This window comes from Carassius carassius, chromosome 36 (assembly GCF_963082965.1).
Source record: "Carassius carassius chromosome 36, fCarCar2.1, whole genome shotgun sequence".
NCBI lineage: Eukaryota > Metazoa > Chordata > Actinopteri > Cypriniformes > Cyprinidae > Carassius > Carassius carassius.
Genome location: NC_081790.1, coordinates 24,026,842 through 24,042,035, shown reverse-complemented (window position 1 = coordinate 24,042,035; position 15,194 = coordinate 24,026,842). Strand labels below are relative to the sequence as shown.

Sequence of the window (15,194 nt, the reverse complement as noted above, 5' to 3'; positions counted from 1 at the left end):
CTAAAACAGATTAGCTTGTACAAGTTGTCAACATATATATATGTATATATATATATATATATATATATATATATATATATATATATAAGAAACAAAGTTAAACAAAACTTTTATAAAAATTCATTGATACATTGAAATTGAAGATTCATTGATACATTTATACAGTGTATTTTCTTTTTTAATTTTCAGTATTTTAGCCTCTTTTGTCCCAGTCCTCATCAGTGAACATACTTTCAAGGAACTTTATAAATATAATAAATATGTGAATAAACAGAACTAGAACAACAAATATAAACCATTTTTGTAATATTTAATAAATAAACCAAGTTTCACTTCATATATATTCAACACATTATACAGCTATATTCCAATAGAGACAGAGAAACCAAAAACACAAAAACAATATAATACACCTGTTTACCTGCATCTGCCCTTGCTGTTCTTCTAAAGTGTGTCTAATGTTATAAGAATAATTCACTTCACTGATACAAATGATAACTGCATGGAAAGTGAAAACTCGGTTATAGAGTGTTCTGGATTCAAAAAAAGAAAGATTTCAAAAATGGACATCACAATGTAGGTTTCAGGTGCTCTGTAACTCGAGAGTTAAGGCCTGTTCACACCAAGAACGATAACTATAAAGATAACTATAAAGATAACGATATTAGCTTCCACACCAGCGAACGATATTGTCTGTGTATTCTAAGCGGATGCGCGTCTGCTGCTTTAAATTCTCGAGCTCATTACAGCAGGATTGATTCTGATTGGTTGGCAATGTTTTTATCGTTCATCAGAAAAAAAAATCGTTCTGAAGGTGATTCCAACGATATCGTTTCTCTGTGCCTTTATCGTTATAGTTGTGGTGTGGACTCCGCTATTCTTTAATATTGAGAATGATTTTTAGAATTATATCTTTATCGTTATCGTGCTTGGTGTGAACGGGCCTTTACTCTGTAACTTTCCTTACAACTTTGCTTGGAAGTTTCTAGAATGCAACAATCAGGTTCTGGAAGTCAAAATCCCATTCACTTTCTCCATAGGGCAATGGATTTTCAACAATAACATATAAACCTTTAAAGACAGAGCTACTTTAAACTATGAGGTTGCTAATCGATTGTATATGTTTTTGTTGAATATGTTAAAGTTGGTTGATTATATCTCTTAAACAAACACTTTTAAAGGTGCAGTATGTGATATTGATAGCTAGCAGTTGACATGGGTACTGCGATCCAAATTCAAAGGATTGCAGGTTGCCAGATTGAGAACACGAAAAAGGAATGAGCACAATTGATAATGGAGGAAACCAAGCCTTACACTGTACATTGATAAGTTGACTTATCTATGTTTTAATAAGCCATAGAGCTTGGATGCCAAGGCTTTTTAGGTGGGGTGGAATCTGCGATCTCTGATCCAGTTTGTTTGCTCGTTTCCATGGCTGCAGTACTGAGAAATTTTCCGCTAACTGGCAACCAAGTGTGTCAAAATACTATTGGGTAAATTATAGGGATGTCCCGATCAGGTTTTTTTGTCCTCGAGTCCGAGTCATTTGATTTTGAGTATCTGCCGATACCGAGTCCCGATCCGATACTTCTATAATAGATAAAAAAAGAATAAAGAAGAGCAAAAAAACAGATCCAGGATCTTCAATAAATTACATTTTGAAATATATTCAAATATAAAACAGCTATTTTAAATAGGCTAGTAAAAATATTTCAAAATCTTACTGTTTTGCTGTACTTTGGATCAAATAAATGCAGGCTTGGTGAATAGAAGGGACTTCTTAAAAAAAAAAAAAAAAAAAAAAAAAACCTTAACAAGCTTACTGTTCAAAAACTTCTGACTGGTAGTATAGGCAACTTTATTTTTTCTCTAATTTCTAGCTTTTAATTGACTTAGAAATCTATAAATGCTGGACAATAACAAATAATAATGATTTGTTTATATACTACAAACACTGTTTATCACATAATAATGCAGAATAGTTTCTATACTGTAATAAATACTATGTCAATCAGCACTGCATTGTTCATACTTTATTTATCACCTGCTGGAGATGACTTGAACAATTTATTGTCGTGATCGTATATTAATGTCTTCGTGTTTGCATAAGTTTCTGTTTTCCTGTGAGCACCACAGCATAGCTGGACGCTTTTGTCCATATTAGGAATATCCTGATATCAGCGCGAGAGCGTGCTCCGGCTTCGAGTATGAATGAAACACACACTGCATGAGAGTTTAGCGCTCTGTGATGTTCTTCTCGCTGTATCCTGGTCTGAATGAAATATCAGGTCATGCGCAAACTATCATGTCTCTTTGAGTTTGAATCTATATTTATACACACCAGCTCTTGAAAACAAAGTGATGTCATGCCGCACGAGTTGCTGTTTCTGTGTGGAGTCAAAAGGGTCTAACTCTGTGCCACCGCATAACAAAAGATGTGTTAAAAATTAATGAGAATATATATATATCCGAGTCCTGATCGGGAGGTAACGTCCGATTCCGATCGAGTCTGAAACCACGCGATCGGATCTGGACATCCCTAGTAAATTAGCAGTGGGCGGAATCACACAGACCAAAAAAAAAAACAGACATTCAGACAAGGAACACACATTTCAAAGCAGAATAACTGGCTGTCGCTTAGTTTTTTGGAGGAACAAGTATGTGTATTCTTACATACCTGCAAACATATTATGGTATTTTTATGCTTTAGTACAGTGAAAAAAAATTGCATACAGCACCTTTAAAAAACACTCTATAGGAAAAATGAATGGGAAAAATCCCTCCAGAACCAAGGCCATTGAATAAAGGGCACTGTTGCACTTTATAACTCAGTTGTCTCTGGTCCAATGTCCTCCCTCAGTGGTCGGTCTCTGAATCTACCTATTCGAGCTTCTGGCATCCTTGAAAGGCCACCTTCTCTCCAGTGACCTCCAAGTGACCTGTGCAAGGGGAGGAGCCTATGTCTGAAAGGATAAAGGAAAAGGGCGGGATCAGGCATGGGGCGTGCCTCTTCGGGCCCAAGCACCCTTTCGCGGGGCACGCATTCCCTCACTCTTTCTGATCTCCGCACCCTTCCTGAAGCTCGGCTTTGACGTGGACTTTCCGCCATTACTGGAGATGTCCATGGAGAATTTGCAGTCCATTCTGATTCCTGTGGAAAGGTAAAAGAATAAGTCTTATTCATGCCCCAGGTTATGAGTAAATCCAGCCTTAGTGCCTCCTACCTGCATGGTGCCTCCTTCATCCTCTTCTTCTTCATCCTCTTCCTCGTAGTCTTCTGTCTGGTGATACAATCGAAACTGTGCTGAATGCAGTTGGAAGGAGAGCTGAGCGGCCAGGTCAGTCTGCTTGCGGAGATCACGACTCAATGTTGTAATCTTATGACTGCGTCGTTTTAGCTCCTCCAGGAATCGCCGCTCTTCATCTCGAAGTCGAACCTGCAGTGCGCTCGCAAGTGCCCCCTTTTTCCGTAGCTCTGATCGCAGCTCCACCAGGGTGCTTTCCTCCTCAGCCAGATGCTGCTCTGTCTCTAGTAATCGTGCCTGCAGAAGCTCTTCCTCTTGTTTGATATCTGTAAAAAACATGTAGTTGAGGGAACATGTGGGAATGACTGGAATCTTGTGAAATCTGATACTTACCTTCTTGGCTTTTTACTGGTGCTCTTTCACTTAGTTCACAACTCAGCTCTGTAATGATATGCACACAGAGAGGATTTAACAGACATGAGAGTGCCATGAAAGTATCTTTTAGGCCAAGGGCTTTTGATGCTAAGGACCACCAAATGTGACAATCCTGTTGCAAGGGACCGCTTCCTATAATATATAAATGCAGCTATATATTTTCTATTTACAAAAAACAAACAAAACAAAATTAAATTCCAAAAAAGAAATAACTGGTTTTTACATAGTCATTGCACTAAAAATGTTCAAGATAATATTTCAGCATATTTTATTAATATATATATTAGCTTTGACTGTGCAGAAAAATGTTTCTTAATTTTTGTTTTCTTAACTTCACAGACCACTGTTTTAGTCAGTTTGATGGAGGAAGAGGTTTTAATTTGAAGTGCAAGGTCTGAGTTAAGCATACCTTAAATTTTCCCTTCTGTCCTAATGAATGAAAATTAACAAAATCAGCATTCTTCAAAATGTAATGTAGTAAGCTTTGGAACAAAATGAGGGTAAGTAAAAAGGACTCTCATTTTTAGGTGATTAGGTAAATATTCTATGTAAAACAGCTATAAAATAATGTGAAAATCACTATATAAATAAAATCTACTTGACCTGTTTTAACTTAATATAGACTGTTTCATTGACAAAACTTTGCTTTCTTATGAAATCATACTTAATTAAGTGCAAAGTCCTGTATTAGGTATTTCTATATTTGAGTTCAGAATGGAGAATCTATGGAATTAGGATGAGTGACAGACCATTGCATCGTTTCTTCAGGTTGCGGATCTCTAGCCGTAGACCGCTAAGGAGGATCCGGTGTTCCTGTTGCAAAAATTTTACATTACGCTCAACGCTCTCCACCTGTTGGGTAAATGTGGATCTATCCATGGAAGGCTCCTAGATGTTGGCGGGTTACAGCACCTGTTTACAATCAAGTTAAAATTGTTAGTATGTCAATACAAAGTAAACACTTCCTTTACTTAGGCCAAACAATTAATTAAAAGTGGAAGCAGACTAATTTCCATTAACCATTCCCCTCCAACCGCCAGTCTGATGTGAGCTAGAGTTAGCGAGGAGATGCATAAAAAATAAAGCCCCAGCCTATATTTTTTCTTGTTTAATAAAAAAGTGTTTTCCAACTTTTTCAGCAGCCTTGGTTCCAGAAGTATTTTTCACAATCATATTTCCTAGTTTTTTTTTTTTTACTTTTATTTATCTTTAAAAAAAAAAGAATCACAAGCCATGAACGAAACAGCTGTAAGGTGAATCACAACATTACAAATTTTGATTTGAAGCAGAAAAGTATTTGAAAACTGGACAAAAAGACAAAAATGGGCCAGAAATTAAAGTGGTAAAAAAATACCATGAAAATAGACCAAAATTAGAGTCAAATTTAAGATTACAAAATAATAAATAAGTAATAAATAAGATAAAAATAAATAAAACCCCACTGCATAATTAAAATATATCTATTATGGCTGAAATGATTAAAGTGAAATGTGAAAGAGATCTACTCACGTTGCATCAGATTTATGTTTACACATTTATTGCAGCGCTGAGCATTTTATCTGTAATGATGAGCTAGAGACGTTCAGATCCAAATGCAGCATTTATTAAAGAATGGTCAAACAGGCAGAAATAAGGAATGGCGTCAGGTGTGTCAGAGATAACCAGAGTCGAAACCAGAAACAAGCAGAGATCGGGGCAGGCAGCAGAGAATCAGAGTCGGGGTAATCAGTCCAAAGATCAAACACGGGAATGACAAACACAGGGAGAAATGCTCGGAAATGTTAGACAGGCTAAACAAGACTTCGCAGTGAGTGAGAGTGATTGTGCTGCTTATGTGTGTGTAAATGAGGTGCAGGTGTGGCAAGGTGATTGTGATGCAGTGACTCATGGGGAATGTAGTTCGGGTGTGGTGCAACAGTATGAGAGGTGCTAGTGTCCAAGTGACATCTGGTGGTTAATGGGTGGAATGGTCCTGAGTGGAGTGCCCTCTACTAAAGTTCATGGGCACTCCATCTAATGATCGTGACATAGCCCCCCCCCCCCAAAGGAGCGGCTTCCAGACGCTCAAAACAATATAGGAGGGCGGTGGAGCGGAGGCGGAATAGGGGGAGGGACGGAGGGCCAGGTCCATGTGGACGTGCAGTGGCCGGGGACCGGGGGCAGAGCAGGCGGAACTGGGCCTAACATGGAGATCAGGAGCCTTTCCTGGACCTGACATGGGAAACAGGGGCCCTTCCTGGGCCTGACTGGGGAAACAGGGACCCGCCATGGGCTTAACTCGGAAACAGGGCTTAACTCGGGAACAGGGGCCCGCCATGGGCTTAAGTCGGGAACAGGAACCCGCCGTGGGCCTAACTCGGGAACAGGGGCCCGCCGTGGGCCTAACTCGGGAACCGGGGTCCACCAAGGTAGAGCAGGTGGCATGGGAGCCCACCAGGGCGGAGTAGAGGACCACCACAGCCGAGTAGATGGGACAGAAGCCCACCAGGGCGGAGCAAAGGACCACCACAGCCGAGATGATGGGACAGAAGCCCACCAGGGCAGAGCAGAGGACGACCACAGCCGAGAAGACGGGACAGAAGCCCACCAGGGCGGAACAGAGGACCACCATAGCTGAGCGGATGAGACAGAAGCCCACCAGGGCAGTGCAGAGGACCACCACAGCTGAGAAGACGGTACAGAAGCCCACCAGGGAGGAGCAGAGGACCACCTCAGCCGAGCGGACGGGACAGAAGCCCACCAGTGCACAGCAGAGGACCACCACAGCGGAGTCGATGGCACAGGAGAGCAAGTCTGCTCAGGTGGGACTGAAACAGAGAACATAAACAGGTTAATAGCAGCCTCCGTGGCCGTGATGAGATGGTAGCTGGCCTCCGTGGCTGTGACAGGGCGGGCGGTGAGTTCATGGATGGCCTCCGTGGCCGTGACAGGACAGACAGTGACTTGGTGGATGGCCTTCATGGCCATGACAGGATAGGATGAGAGTTCTAGTAGTTCGGCTGAGACGTGGCGAGGCTCTGGTAGACCCGTGGTGACTCGACTTAGTTCATGGAGATCAACTGTGACTTGACTTAGTTCATGAAGATCATTGGTGACTTGACTTGGCTCATGAAGATCATTGGTGACTTGACTTGGCTCAAGGAGGTTAATGGTGACTTGACTTGGCTCATGAAGATCAACTGTGACTTGACTTAGTTCATGAAGATCAACTGTGACTTGACTTAGTTCATGAAGATCAACTGTGACTTGACTTGGCTCATGAAGATCATTGGTGACTTGACTGTGCTCATGAAGATCGTTGGTGTCTTGACTGTGCTCATGAGGATCAACTGTGACTTGACTTGGTTCCTGAAGATCAACTGTGACTTGACTTGGTTCCTGAAGATCAACTGTGGTTTGATTTTGTTCATGAAGATCGTTGGTGACTTGACTTGGCTCATGAAGATCAACTGTGACTTGACTTAGTTCACGGAGGTTAATGGTGACTTGCTTTGACTCATGATGTTTAACTGTGGTTTTACTTGACTCATGGGTGTTAATGGTGACTTGACCTGACTCTGGACGGTCAGCGGAGACTTCACCTGACTCTGGATGGTCAACAGTGACCTGACTAGACTCCGGGAAATCAACAGGGACCTGATCAATGGTGACCTGACTAGACTCATGAAGTTTAACTGTGGTTTTACTTGACTCATGGGTGTTAATGGTGACTTGACCGGACTCTGGACGGTCAGCGGAGACTTGTCCTGACTCTGGATGGTCAACGGTGACCTGACTAGACTCATGAAGTTTAACTGTTGTTTCACTTGACTCTTGGGTGTTAGTGGCGACTTGACCTGATTCTGGAAAGTCGACGGGGACCTGACCTGACTCTGGAAAGTCGTCGGGGACCTGACCTGACTCTGGAAAGTCGTCGGGGACCTGACCTGACTCTGGAAAGTCGACGGGGACCTGACCTGACTCTGGAAAGTCGACGGGGACCTGACCTGACTCTGGAAAGTCGACGGGGACCTGACCTGACTCTGGAAAGTCGACGGGGACCTGACCTGACTCTGGAAAGTCGACGGGGACCTGACCTGACTCTGGAAGATCAACCGTGGCTGCCATCTTGCGCAGCGGCGCTGGGCTGGCGGCAATCTTGTGCAGTGGCGCTGGGCTGGCGGCCATCTTGTGCAGCGGCGCTGGGCTGGCGGCCATCTTGTGCAGCGGCGCTGGGCTGGGGACCATCTTGTGCAGCGGCGCTGGGCTGGCGGCCATCTTGTGCAGCGGCGCTGGGCTGGCAGCCATCTTGTGCAGAAGCTCAGGTACAGGGACCACCAAACGGATAGGAGCTGGATAGCTTGGAGAAGTGACCTCCTCAACTGTAAAGGGAGAGCCACAAAACTACAATACAAAGTCAATAAACTTTCCTTGGTCCAGCTAGGGTCTTCTTCTGGTAAACTTAAGCTTATCTTAGCGTCAAGACCACTCCAGAAACAGTCCTTTACCAGATCCTCATTCCCAGGCAAAAGGTTACTATACTTAATGAATTCCTCCACAAAGAGCTCAATTGGTCAGCCATCTTGAAAAATGGAGCATAGCACACCTACAGGGTTGAATGAACTTTTAGCTGGATCCATACCTGGTCTGGGGTTCAATAAACCTGCTGGATCCTGGTTTGGCAAAGTCTTCTGTAATGATGAGCCAGAGACGTTCGGATCCAAATGCAGCGTTTTATTAAAGAATGGTCAAACAGGCAGAAATCAGGAATGGCGTCAGGTGTGTCAGGGATAACCAGAGTCGAAACCAGAAACAAGCAGAGATCGGGGCAGGCAGCAGAGAATCAGAGTCAGAGTAATCAGTCCAAAGATCAAACACGGGAATGACAAACACAGGGAGAAACGCTCAGAAATGTTAGACAGGCTAAACAAGACTTTGCAGTGAGTGAGAGTGATTGTGCTGCTTTTATGTGTGTGTAAATGAGGTGCAGGTGTGGCAAGGAAATTGGCTGATGAATGAGGAGCAGGTGTGGCAAGGTGATTGTGATGCAGTGACTCATGGGGAATGTAGTTCGGGTGTGGTGCAACAGTATGAGAGGTGCTAGTGTCCAAGTGACATCTGGTGGTTGATGGGTGGAATGGTCCTGAGTGGAGTGCCCTCTACGGAAGTTCATGGGCACTCCATCTAATGATCGTGACATTAACATCAAACAAGTTTCAGAATGCTTAAATGGGTCGTCGGATGCTACATGCACTTTTACAAGTTGTTTGAACTGAAATGTGTGTTGGCAGTGTGTGTACACAACTACCCTCTAATAATAAAAAAAAACACCCAGTGTTTTTTTTTTCTTAATCTAGTTTTCTCAAATGAGCCGATCTCAGATGACTCGGGATAGTTCCCACGATCGTTTGATTGACAGTGACGTTTCAGCACAGACTAGACTGGTGTCTTACCTTAGACCCACCCTGAGTGAGCTGTCATCAGTCCTCAATTGTTTCACCAATGAAGCAAATGTGGACAAGAATGACTCCTAAGCGATTGAGGTGTTGGATGTAATAATGTAAAGTAAACAGTCTCTCTGAGAGCACCTCGGAAGAAAGGAGCGGGGTCAGCAGAGCTCATTAACATTTAAAGGAAAATGCTACAAAACGGCTTGCTCTGTTTTACTACCATTGAGAAATTTTAACCAATGTTAAACACACTTTTTTTTTATGTTACACACTTTTCATTAAGACCCTAAAGAATCATATCAGCTTGTGGAAAATGGGCATCCTATGACCCCTTTAACCCTCTGGGCTTCTTCGTAAATGGGTCACACTTAGCTTCCTCCCGCCCGAAAACGGGTGAAGCCTTAAAATTGTACTTTACTTTTTCCCAGGATAACCAATCAAATATATTTTTGTTCTATAATGTTTTCTGATTATTATTTAGAATTTTTAGATTTTTTTATGATACTTTGCATTAATTATATAATTTTTATGAGCTATTTTTTCCATTAGAATTAATATATCATTTTTTATTTTATATTTATTTAAAAAAAAATTTCAATAAATGCAGCATTTCACATCAAAATAGAGTGCCAGCCTAAAAAAAAAATGTTCCAGGAGAAGAACTTCATCTAGTGGCTTTAAAAAATAGCCACTTTTGTGTAATGTCCTGTACCAGCCTGTAGGCTGTCTATAGCTTCCTATATATCCTATATAGAAAGGCTTTTTGATTCCTTTTGTTGTTTTAGACATGATTTCTCTCTTATTCGTTTTTTTTTATTTAGATATACATTTAGATATTCTAAAAGATGATTACTTTATTTTCTTAACAAAAATGTTTAGATAAGTATCAGGTTTTGCATTATGATTACAATCAAACTATAGCATTTGGTTAGAAAGGGAACACAATGTGTGTGTGTGTGTGTGTGTGTATGTGTGAGTGAATGTGTGTGTGTGTGTGTGTGTGTGTGTGTGTGTGTGTGTTGCATTTGAGCGAGAGTCTCTTTTTGTATTTTTTATTTATTTATTTTTGCATATTCTCAAAATTTGCTGTTGTAGTCTTACCAGTCTCTCTCTTTCTCTCTCTCTTTCTCTCTCTCTCTCTCTCTCTCTCTCTGTGTGTGTGTGTGTGTGTGTGTGTGCATTTGAGCAAGTTTTTTTTTTTCATTTATTGATTTTCTGTGGAATATTCTACAAATTTGCTGTTGCAGTCGCCAGTTTATCTGTGTATGTGGGTGTGTGTGTGGGGGGGGGGGGGGGGGTCTTATTTGCACTCTTGATGTTCTAGAGTGTCACCCCTTCATTGCTGTACACTTTTTTTTCAGCACAGTTGCTGATCTGTAGCTTGTACCACCAAAAGTTTCTCTGAGTTTTCCTATTTTTTCGTATTTCCCATTCATTTCCTATGTCGCCCGTTTTCGGGCGGGAGGAAGCTAAGTGTGACTTTTTTTTTTTACGACCCTTTAACATATCAGAATCATCTCCTTGATTTTTTTGTGTGTTCATATAGGTAATACAACAAAAGTCACCAAGTTTCATCCCCATCCGATGAAGCAAAAAAATTAAACATTTCAAAACGTTCAAGTTTTCGGCCGTTTTCGGGCGAAGAAGCCCAGTAATGGTCAGTGCATGCTTAAACTGACTAAATTCTGCACTCTTAAGTTTTTTGTCATTATAAACAACAAAGTGCATAAATAAGATTAATTTCAAATTGTAGACAGCTTCTGCGATTTTGAGAGTGCTTTCTCATGCTACACTGAAGTCAATGATGGGAAATAATCATTGCTCACTTTCCTGGATATTCTAAAGCATATAAAATAATAATAATAATAATAATAATAAATGCATGACCAGTTCTTAGTTTGTTTTCTCTTTGTAGTCAGAATTGGACTTTGTAGCCAGAATAAGCCATTCCCCCAAACACGAAAATGCTATTATTATGACTATATCCAGAGTGATAATCAACAATAATGTAATTTTTGTCATACTATTGTAGCCCTGTAAAGAACTCCTGTTCTTTCTTCAATTATTTATTTTTTTGTAAATTTTATTAATTTAATTTATTCTTTGTATATACTGTAGGTTTTTTACAATGTTGTGTAAATACATGTATGCCATATTTGAGCAGCTTTTGGCAGCCTGTACAAGTAAACATAAATGCCATGTCAGGTGTTTCATTTCTTTGCAGTTTAAAGATGGCTGTTGTTGACGTTGATAAAAATTTATTAGTAACAGATTATGATATTCTTATTGACTGAGCTGGTTAAATTTAAGTATTTGACATAAAAATCAACACATACATTTATTGAGGTAATTATAAAACATGCCCATATGAAGATAAAAACAACCGGTTCCTACAATAAGCAGTGTTAAAGGTGCTCTAAGCGATGCCGGGAGTCGTAACTTCTTGTTGATGTTCAAATTGTTGTCAAACAAAACGGAGGCTAGCTAGACCCTCCCTCCTTCTCATCCGTGCACTAACCCCCCAAATCTTTCTTGTCGGTTATTGGCTGGAACAGTTTGTTATGTTTTGTGGTGCGGGTGAGCCCAGTTTGTTTCTCTTGTTGTTTGTGGAGCCTGTGGTGTCTAGAGAGACCCCGTTTTTTCACAGTGTGTTCAGGGGACAAGCAGCTAGCGGATAGTGAGGAGATGTTTGCCGGATGTGACAAAAATTGTTTTGGCCTAAAAAATGTGTGACATCACTTAGAGCACCTTTAATGAATTAAAAATTATGGAGAAATATAAAATTACAACACACATTTAAGCAATTTAAGAGCATAGGATAACAGAGTCTACAGTATGTTATTTGCAGTGCTTCATTTAACTCTAAGGGTGAATTCCAAATGGCTTTTTGCACTCTTGAAGGGCACTTTGGAAAAGGAATGCCATTTATAGGGACGTTCCAGACGAAAGTGGACAACTGAATCCCTTTACAGAAGTCCGTTAGCAAAGGGAACATGTGATGGTCACTTCCATGAAGTGATTTCCATTTGTGATCACTAGATCTTGAATCCACCCACATTTTTTTCTCTGATGGTAATCTCTGCAGAATCATGAGTAATGCAGTTTTTCCCCAGGGCCTTCAATGTTGAACACGATTATTTAGAAAATAAATTGATATAATGCAGGCTGATGGCTTCAACAATACCATCGATTAACAACCTTGCAGCTCTCATTATGCCTGTCTTCAATATAATTTCCCATATGGAGAAAATAAATGGGGATTTTACTTCCAGAGCTTGACTGTTGCAATGCCACTTGGTTTGATAGGCTATTTTGTTTTAGTGAAAAAGACATACATTTTTATGACATTTTAAGAATGTTTTTTTTTTACCACTTTATGCACAAATAACAACATTTCAGATGGCTTACTATGGATCTTAAAAGTATATTTTGTTACACCATCACCATCATCATCAGCAGATTCAGGTTAAAATCAGCATTATGTCATCTGTGCATCCGGGACATTCAGACCCAGGAAATGCGTAACGGCGACTGGAGCATGTAAACATCGCAATCTATCGTCTTTAAGGCGAAATTTTGCCAAACCAAGGTGTTTTCTTCATAAAAAGCACATAATCCTCATGTCGATGACTTAATTAATCCTTTACTATGTTTATGCCGTTTTCACAGCGTTTTCAACAGTAACTACCCACCCATAAACCTTCACGCACTGATCCATGGAATGTCAACAAATGATGGATCAACTATACACTGATTATTGACAGCTGATTCTGCTGAAACGTATAAAAACAATATCGTAACGGTTCATTTTTTAACCTTACATATAATCTTGACTATTTCTTTAAACTACACCTCCATTAGGCTATTACGATGTCTTGAAATCACCGCACCGCGTTTCAAGGTCAGCAATCTCAGTAAACATGTGGTGATACATGACGCTGTGTAATGCTACTCACGATTTGATTGAACAGATGAATGATGCAGGACACCTCCAGTGCAAAGCATCGCCACCAAAGCAGTGCGTCAGAGACACGAAAGGGTTAGTTAGCCATCTGCCATATCCATCCCAACACCTCGTTCATTTAGCCAATGAAGCTGACAGGAGTCAGTGAGAAATCCTTAAGTTTTGTGTGGTTTACAGTGCAGTGACTACGAGCGTGTGCTCAAGGACGACAAAACTTGTGATCAGGGTTTGCATGGAATCTTACACCCCCCTGCCACTAAAGGCAAATAAATGATTAATACAAAAAAAAATCTGCAACATGTTTATTATACATGTGTATACTGGGAAGGAGTTGTGATAATACAATAAAGATTAAGTGCACATGGATAAGTGATAAAAGAAAGTGAGCATCACTCTTATTACCTCAAAAAAAAAAAAAAAAAAAAAATATATATATATATATAGCAGCATAATATAATTAGGATCAAAGGCTATATTCCAAACACAGTCTTTATAACTCTGTACTGTATGACATCACCAGCAGAAATCTTATATAGCCATATAATTCTCATATGTGCTGGACTGAACAAAAAAAGCGAGGACATTCACACATTTTATAGAGTGTTTTCTCTTCACTTAATCAAATGAGATTGAATTGTTTATAGCACCCCATCCAGTCCTGGCCCCCATTTAGATTTGTAATTGTTAATCACTGTTAATGCCTTCTAAACATACACACACACACACACACACACACACACACAAAATAATAAGGAATATAAAACAGTGTGTTAGCTTACAAAGCACATATTTAATTACACACACACACACACACACACACACACACACACACACACACACACACACACACATGTGGTGGTGAGTCAAAACCTCATGAATATCTTTCACAAAACATGTAAACAGTTTCTGATTATCATTAATAAAGCCTCAGACTGACCATCATAAGAACCAAGAGATTGTAAACTTCTATCCAAAATTTAATAAAAAGGTTATTAAAGTTCATCAAAATTCTGTAATTATTTTGTCTTGTGAAATGTTGTTATGTCAGATAGCAGGACTTAAATTTAAACAACTTATTCTTCTGAAATTATATGCAGGTATGTGTATTTATATATACATAATAAATATACACAGCACGCATAAATATGTAAACAAAGCACTAATATTACCATATAGCCTAGATTTTCAGTAGACTAAGTCAGTTTAATTCTGCCCTCTAGTGGGACGTTGCTAAAGCTAAAGCTTGTGCATGATGTTCCATTTTGGTCAATAAAAGCTCAGGTGTCTGAAGAAGAAATCAGGAGAAAAGCTACATTGATGCATGTAGCTTAAGCAGATAAAGAGCAAGCAGTCTGAAAAAATAATGGCTTCTCAAGATCATCATTAGAACTAACTAAAGAAAGGTCAAAGACCTTAATTATAATTACACTTATTATAATATATTATAGGGTTTATTTCAATCTGGCACCATGAATCTGGTGTTGTACCTGATTTTTGTGAAAAATTAAAACATGTTTGTCTTTATGTCATATTTTACTGAATATTTATGTTTTTTCATTATTTATAGACCACTATTTAGCTTTATGTAATGTGTAAGCAAATATGTAAGCAAATGATTCTTTGTCTGATTTAAACAAAACAACTAAAACAAATGAAATACTGTGTCAACTGGAGAATACAAAAGAAGTGGGAAAAAGAGGAAAACAGTTAATGACAGGGTTTCTAAAATCCTGAAATCATTACATTCTAACTTTTTTTTATCCAGTGCAGAATGGTAATCACAAAAATAGATGAAAAATTATGGTTTATACAACTGTAGATTTATTTGCATTTTATTTTGTATTTTGTTTAGATTCATATACAGTCGTGGCCAAAAGTTTTGAGAATTACATAAATATTAGTTTTCAAAAAGTTTGCTGCTAAACTGCTTTTAGATCTTTGTTTCAGTTGTTTCTGTGATGTACTGAAATATAATTACAAGCACTTTATACGTTTCAAAGGCTTTTATCGACAATTACATGACATTTATGCAAAGAGTCAGTATTTGCAGTGTTGGCCCTTATTTTTCAGGACCTCTGCAATTCGTCTGGGCATGCTCTCAATCAACTTCTGGGCAAAATC

General features: G+C 39.6%; 1 protein-coding gene across 1 annotated transcript; it reads right to left on the bottom strand.

Moving 5' to 3' along the window:
• Positions 1–1,361: 1,361 nt before the first annotated feature.
• ccdc92bb (coiled-coil domain containing 92Bb) lies at positions 1,362–13,279 on the bottom strand. Its single transcript, XM_059526734.1, has 6 exons — positions 13,066–13,279; positions 4,430–4,592; positions 3,639–3,686; positions 3,225–3,571; positions 2,536–3,151; positions 1,362–1,486 (listed from the first exon to the last, which is right to left on the bottom strand). Exons 2-5 carry the CDS (start codon positions 4,557–4,559, stop codon positions 2,822–2,824), a joined length of 855 nt encoding a protein of 284 aa, XP_059382717.1. The 5' UTR covers positions 4,560–4,592; positions 13,066–13,279; the 3' UTR covers positions 1,362–1,486; positions 2,536–2,821.
• Between the last annotated feature and the right edge of the window lie 1,915 nt (positions 13,280–15,194).

Excerpts from the sequence above, each read along its gene's own strand:
- ccdc92bb (XM_059526734.1), bottom strand. The coding sequence starts at position 4,559 with ATGGATAGATCCACATTTACCCAACAGGTGGAGAGCGTTGAGCGTAAT. Across the intron at positions 3,572-3,638 it reads ACCAGTAAAAAGCCAAGAAG|ATATCAAACAAGAGGAAGAG; the intron begins GTAAGTATCAGA and ends TGTTTTTTACAG. Across the intron at positions 3,152-3,224 it reads ATGAAGGAGGCACCATGCAG|GAATCAGAATGGACTGCAAA; the intron begins GTAGGAGGCACT and ends ACCTTTCCACAG.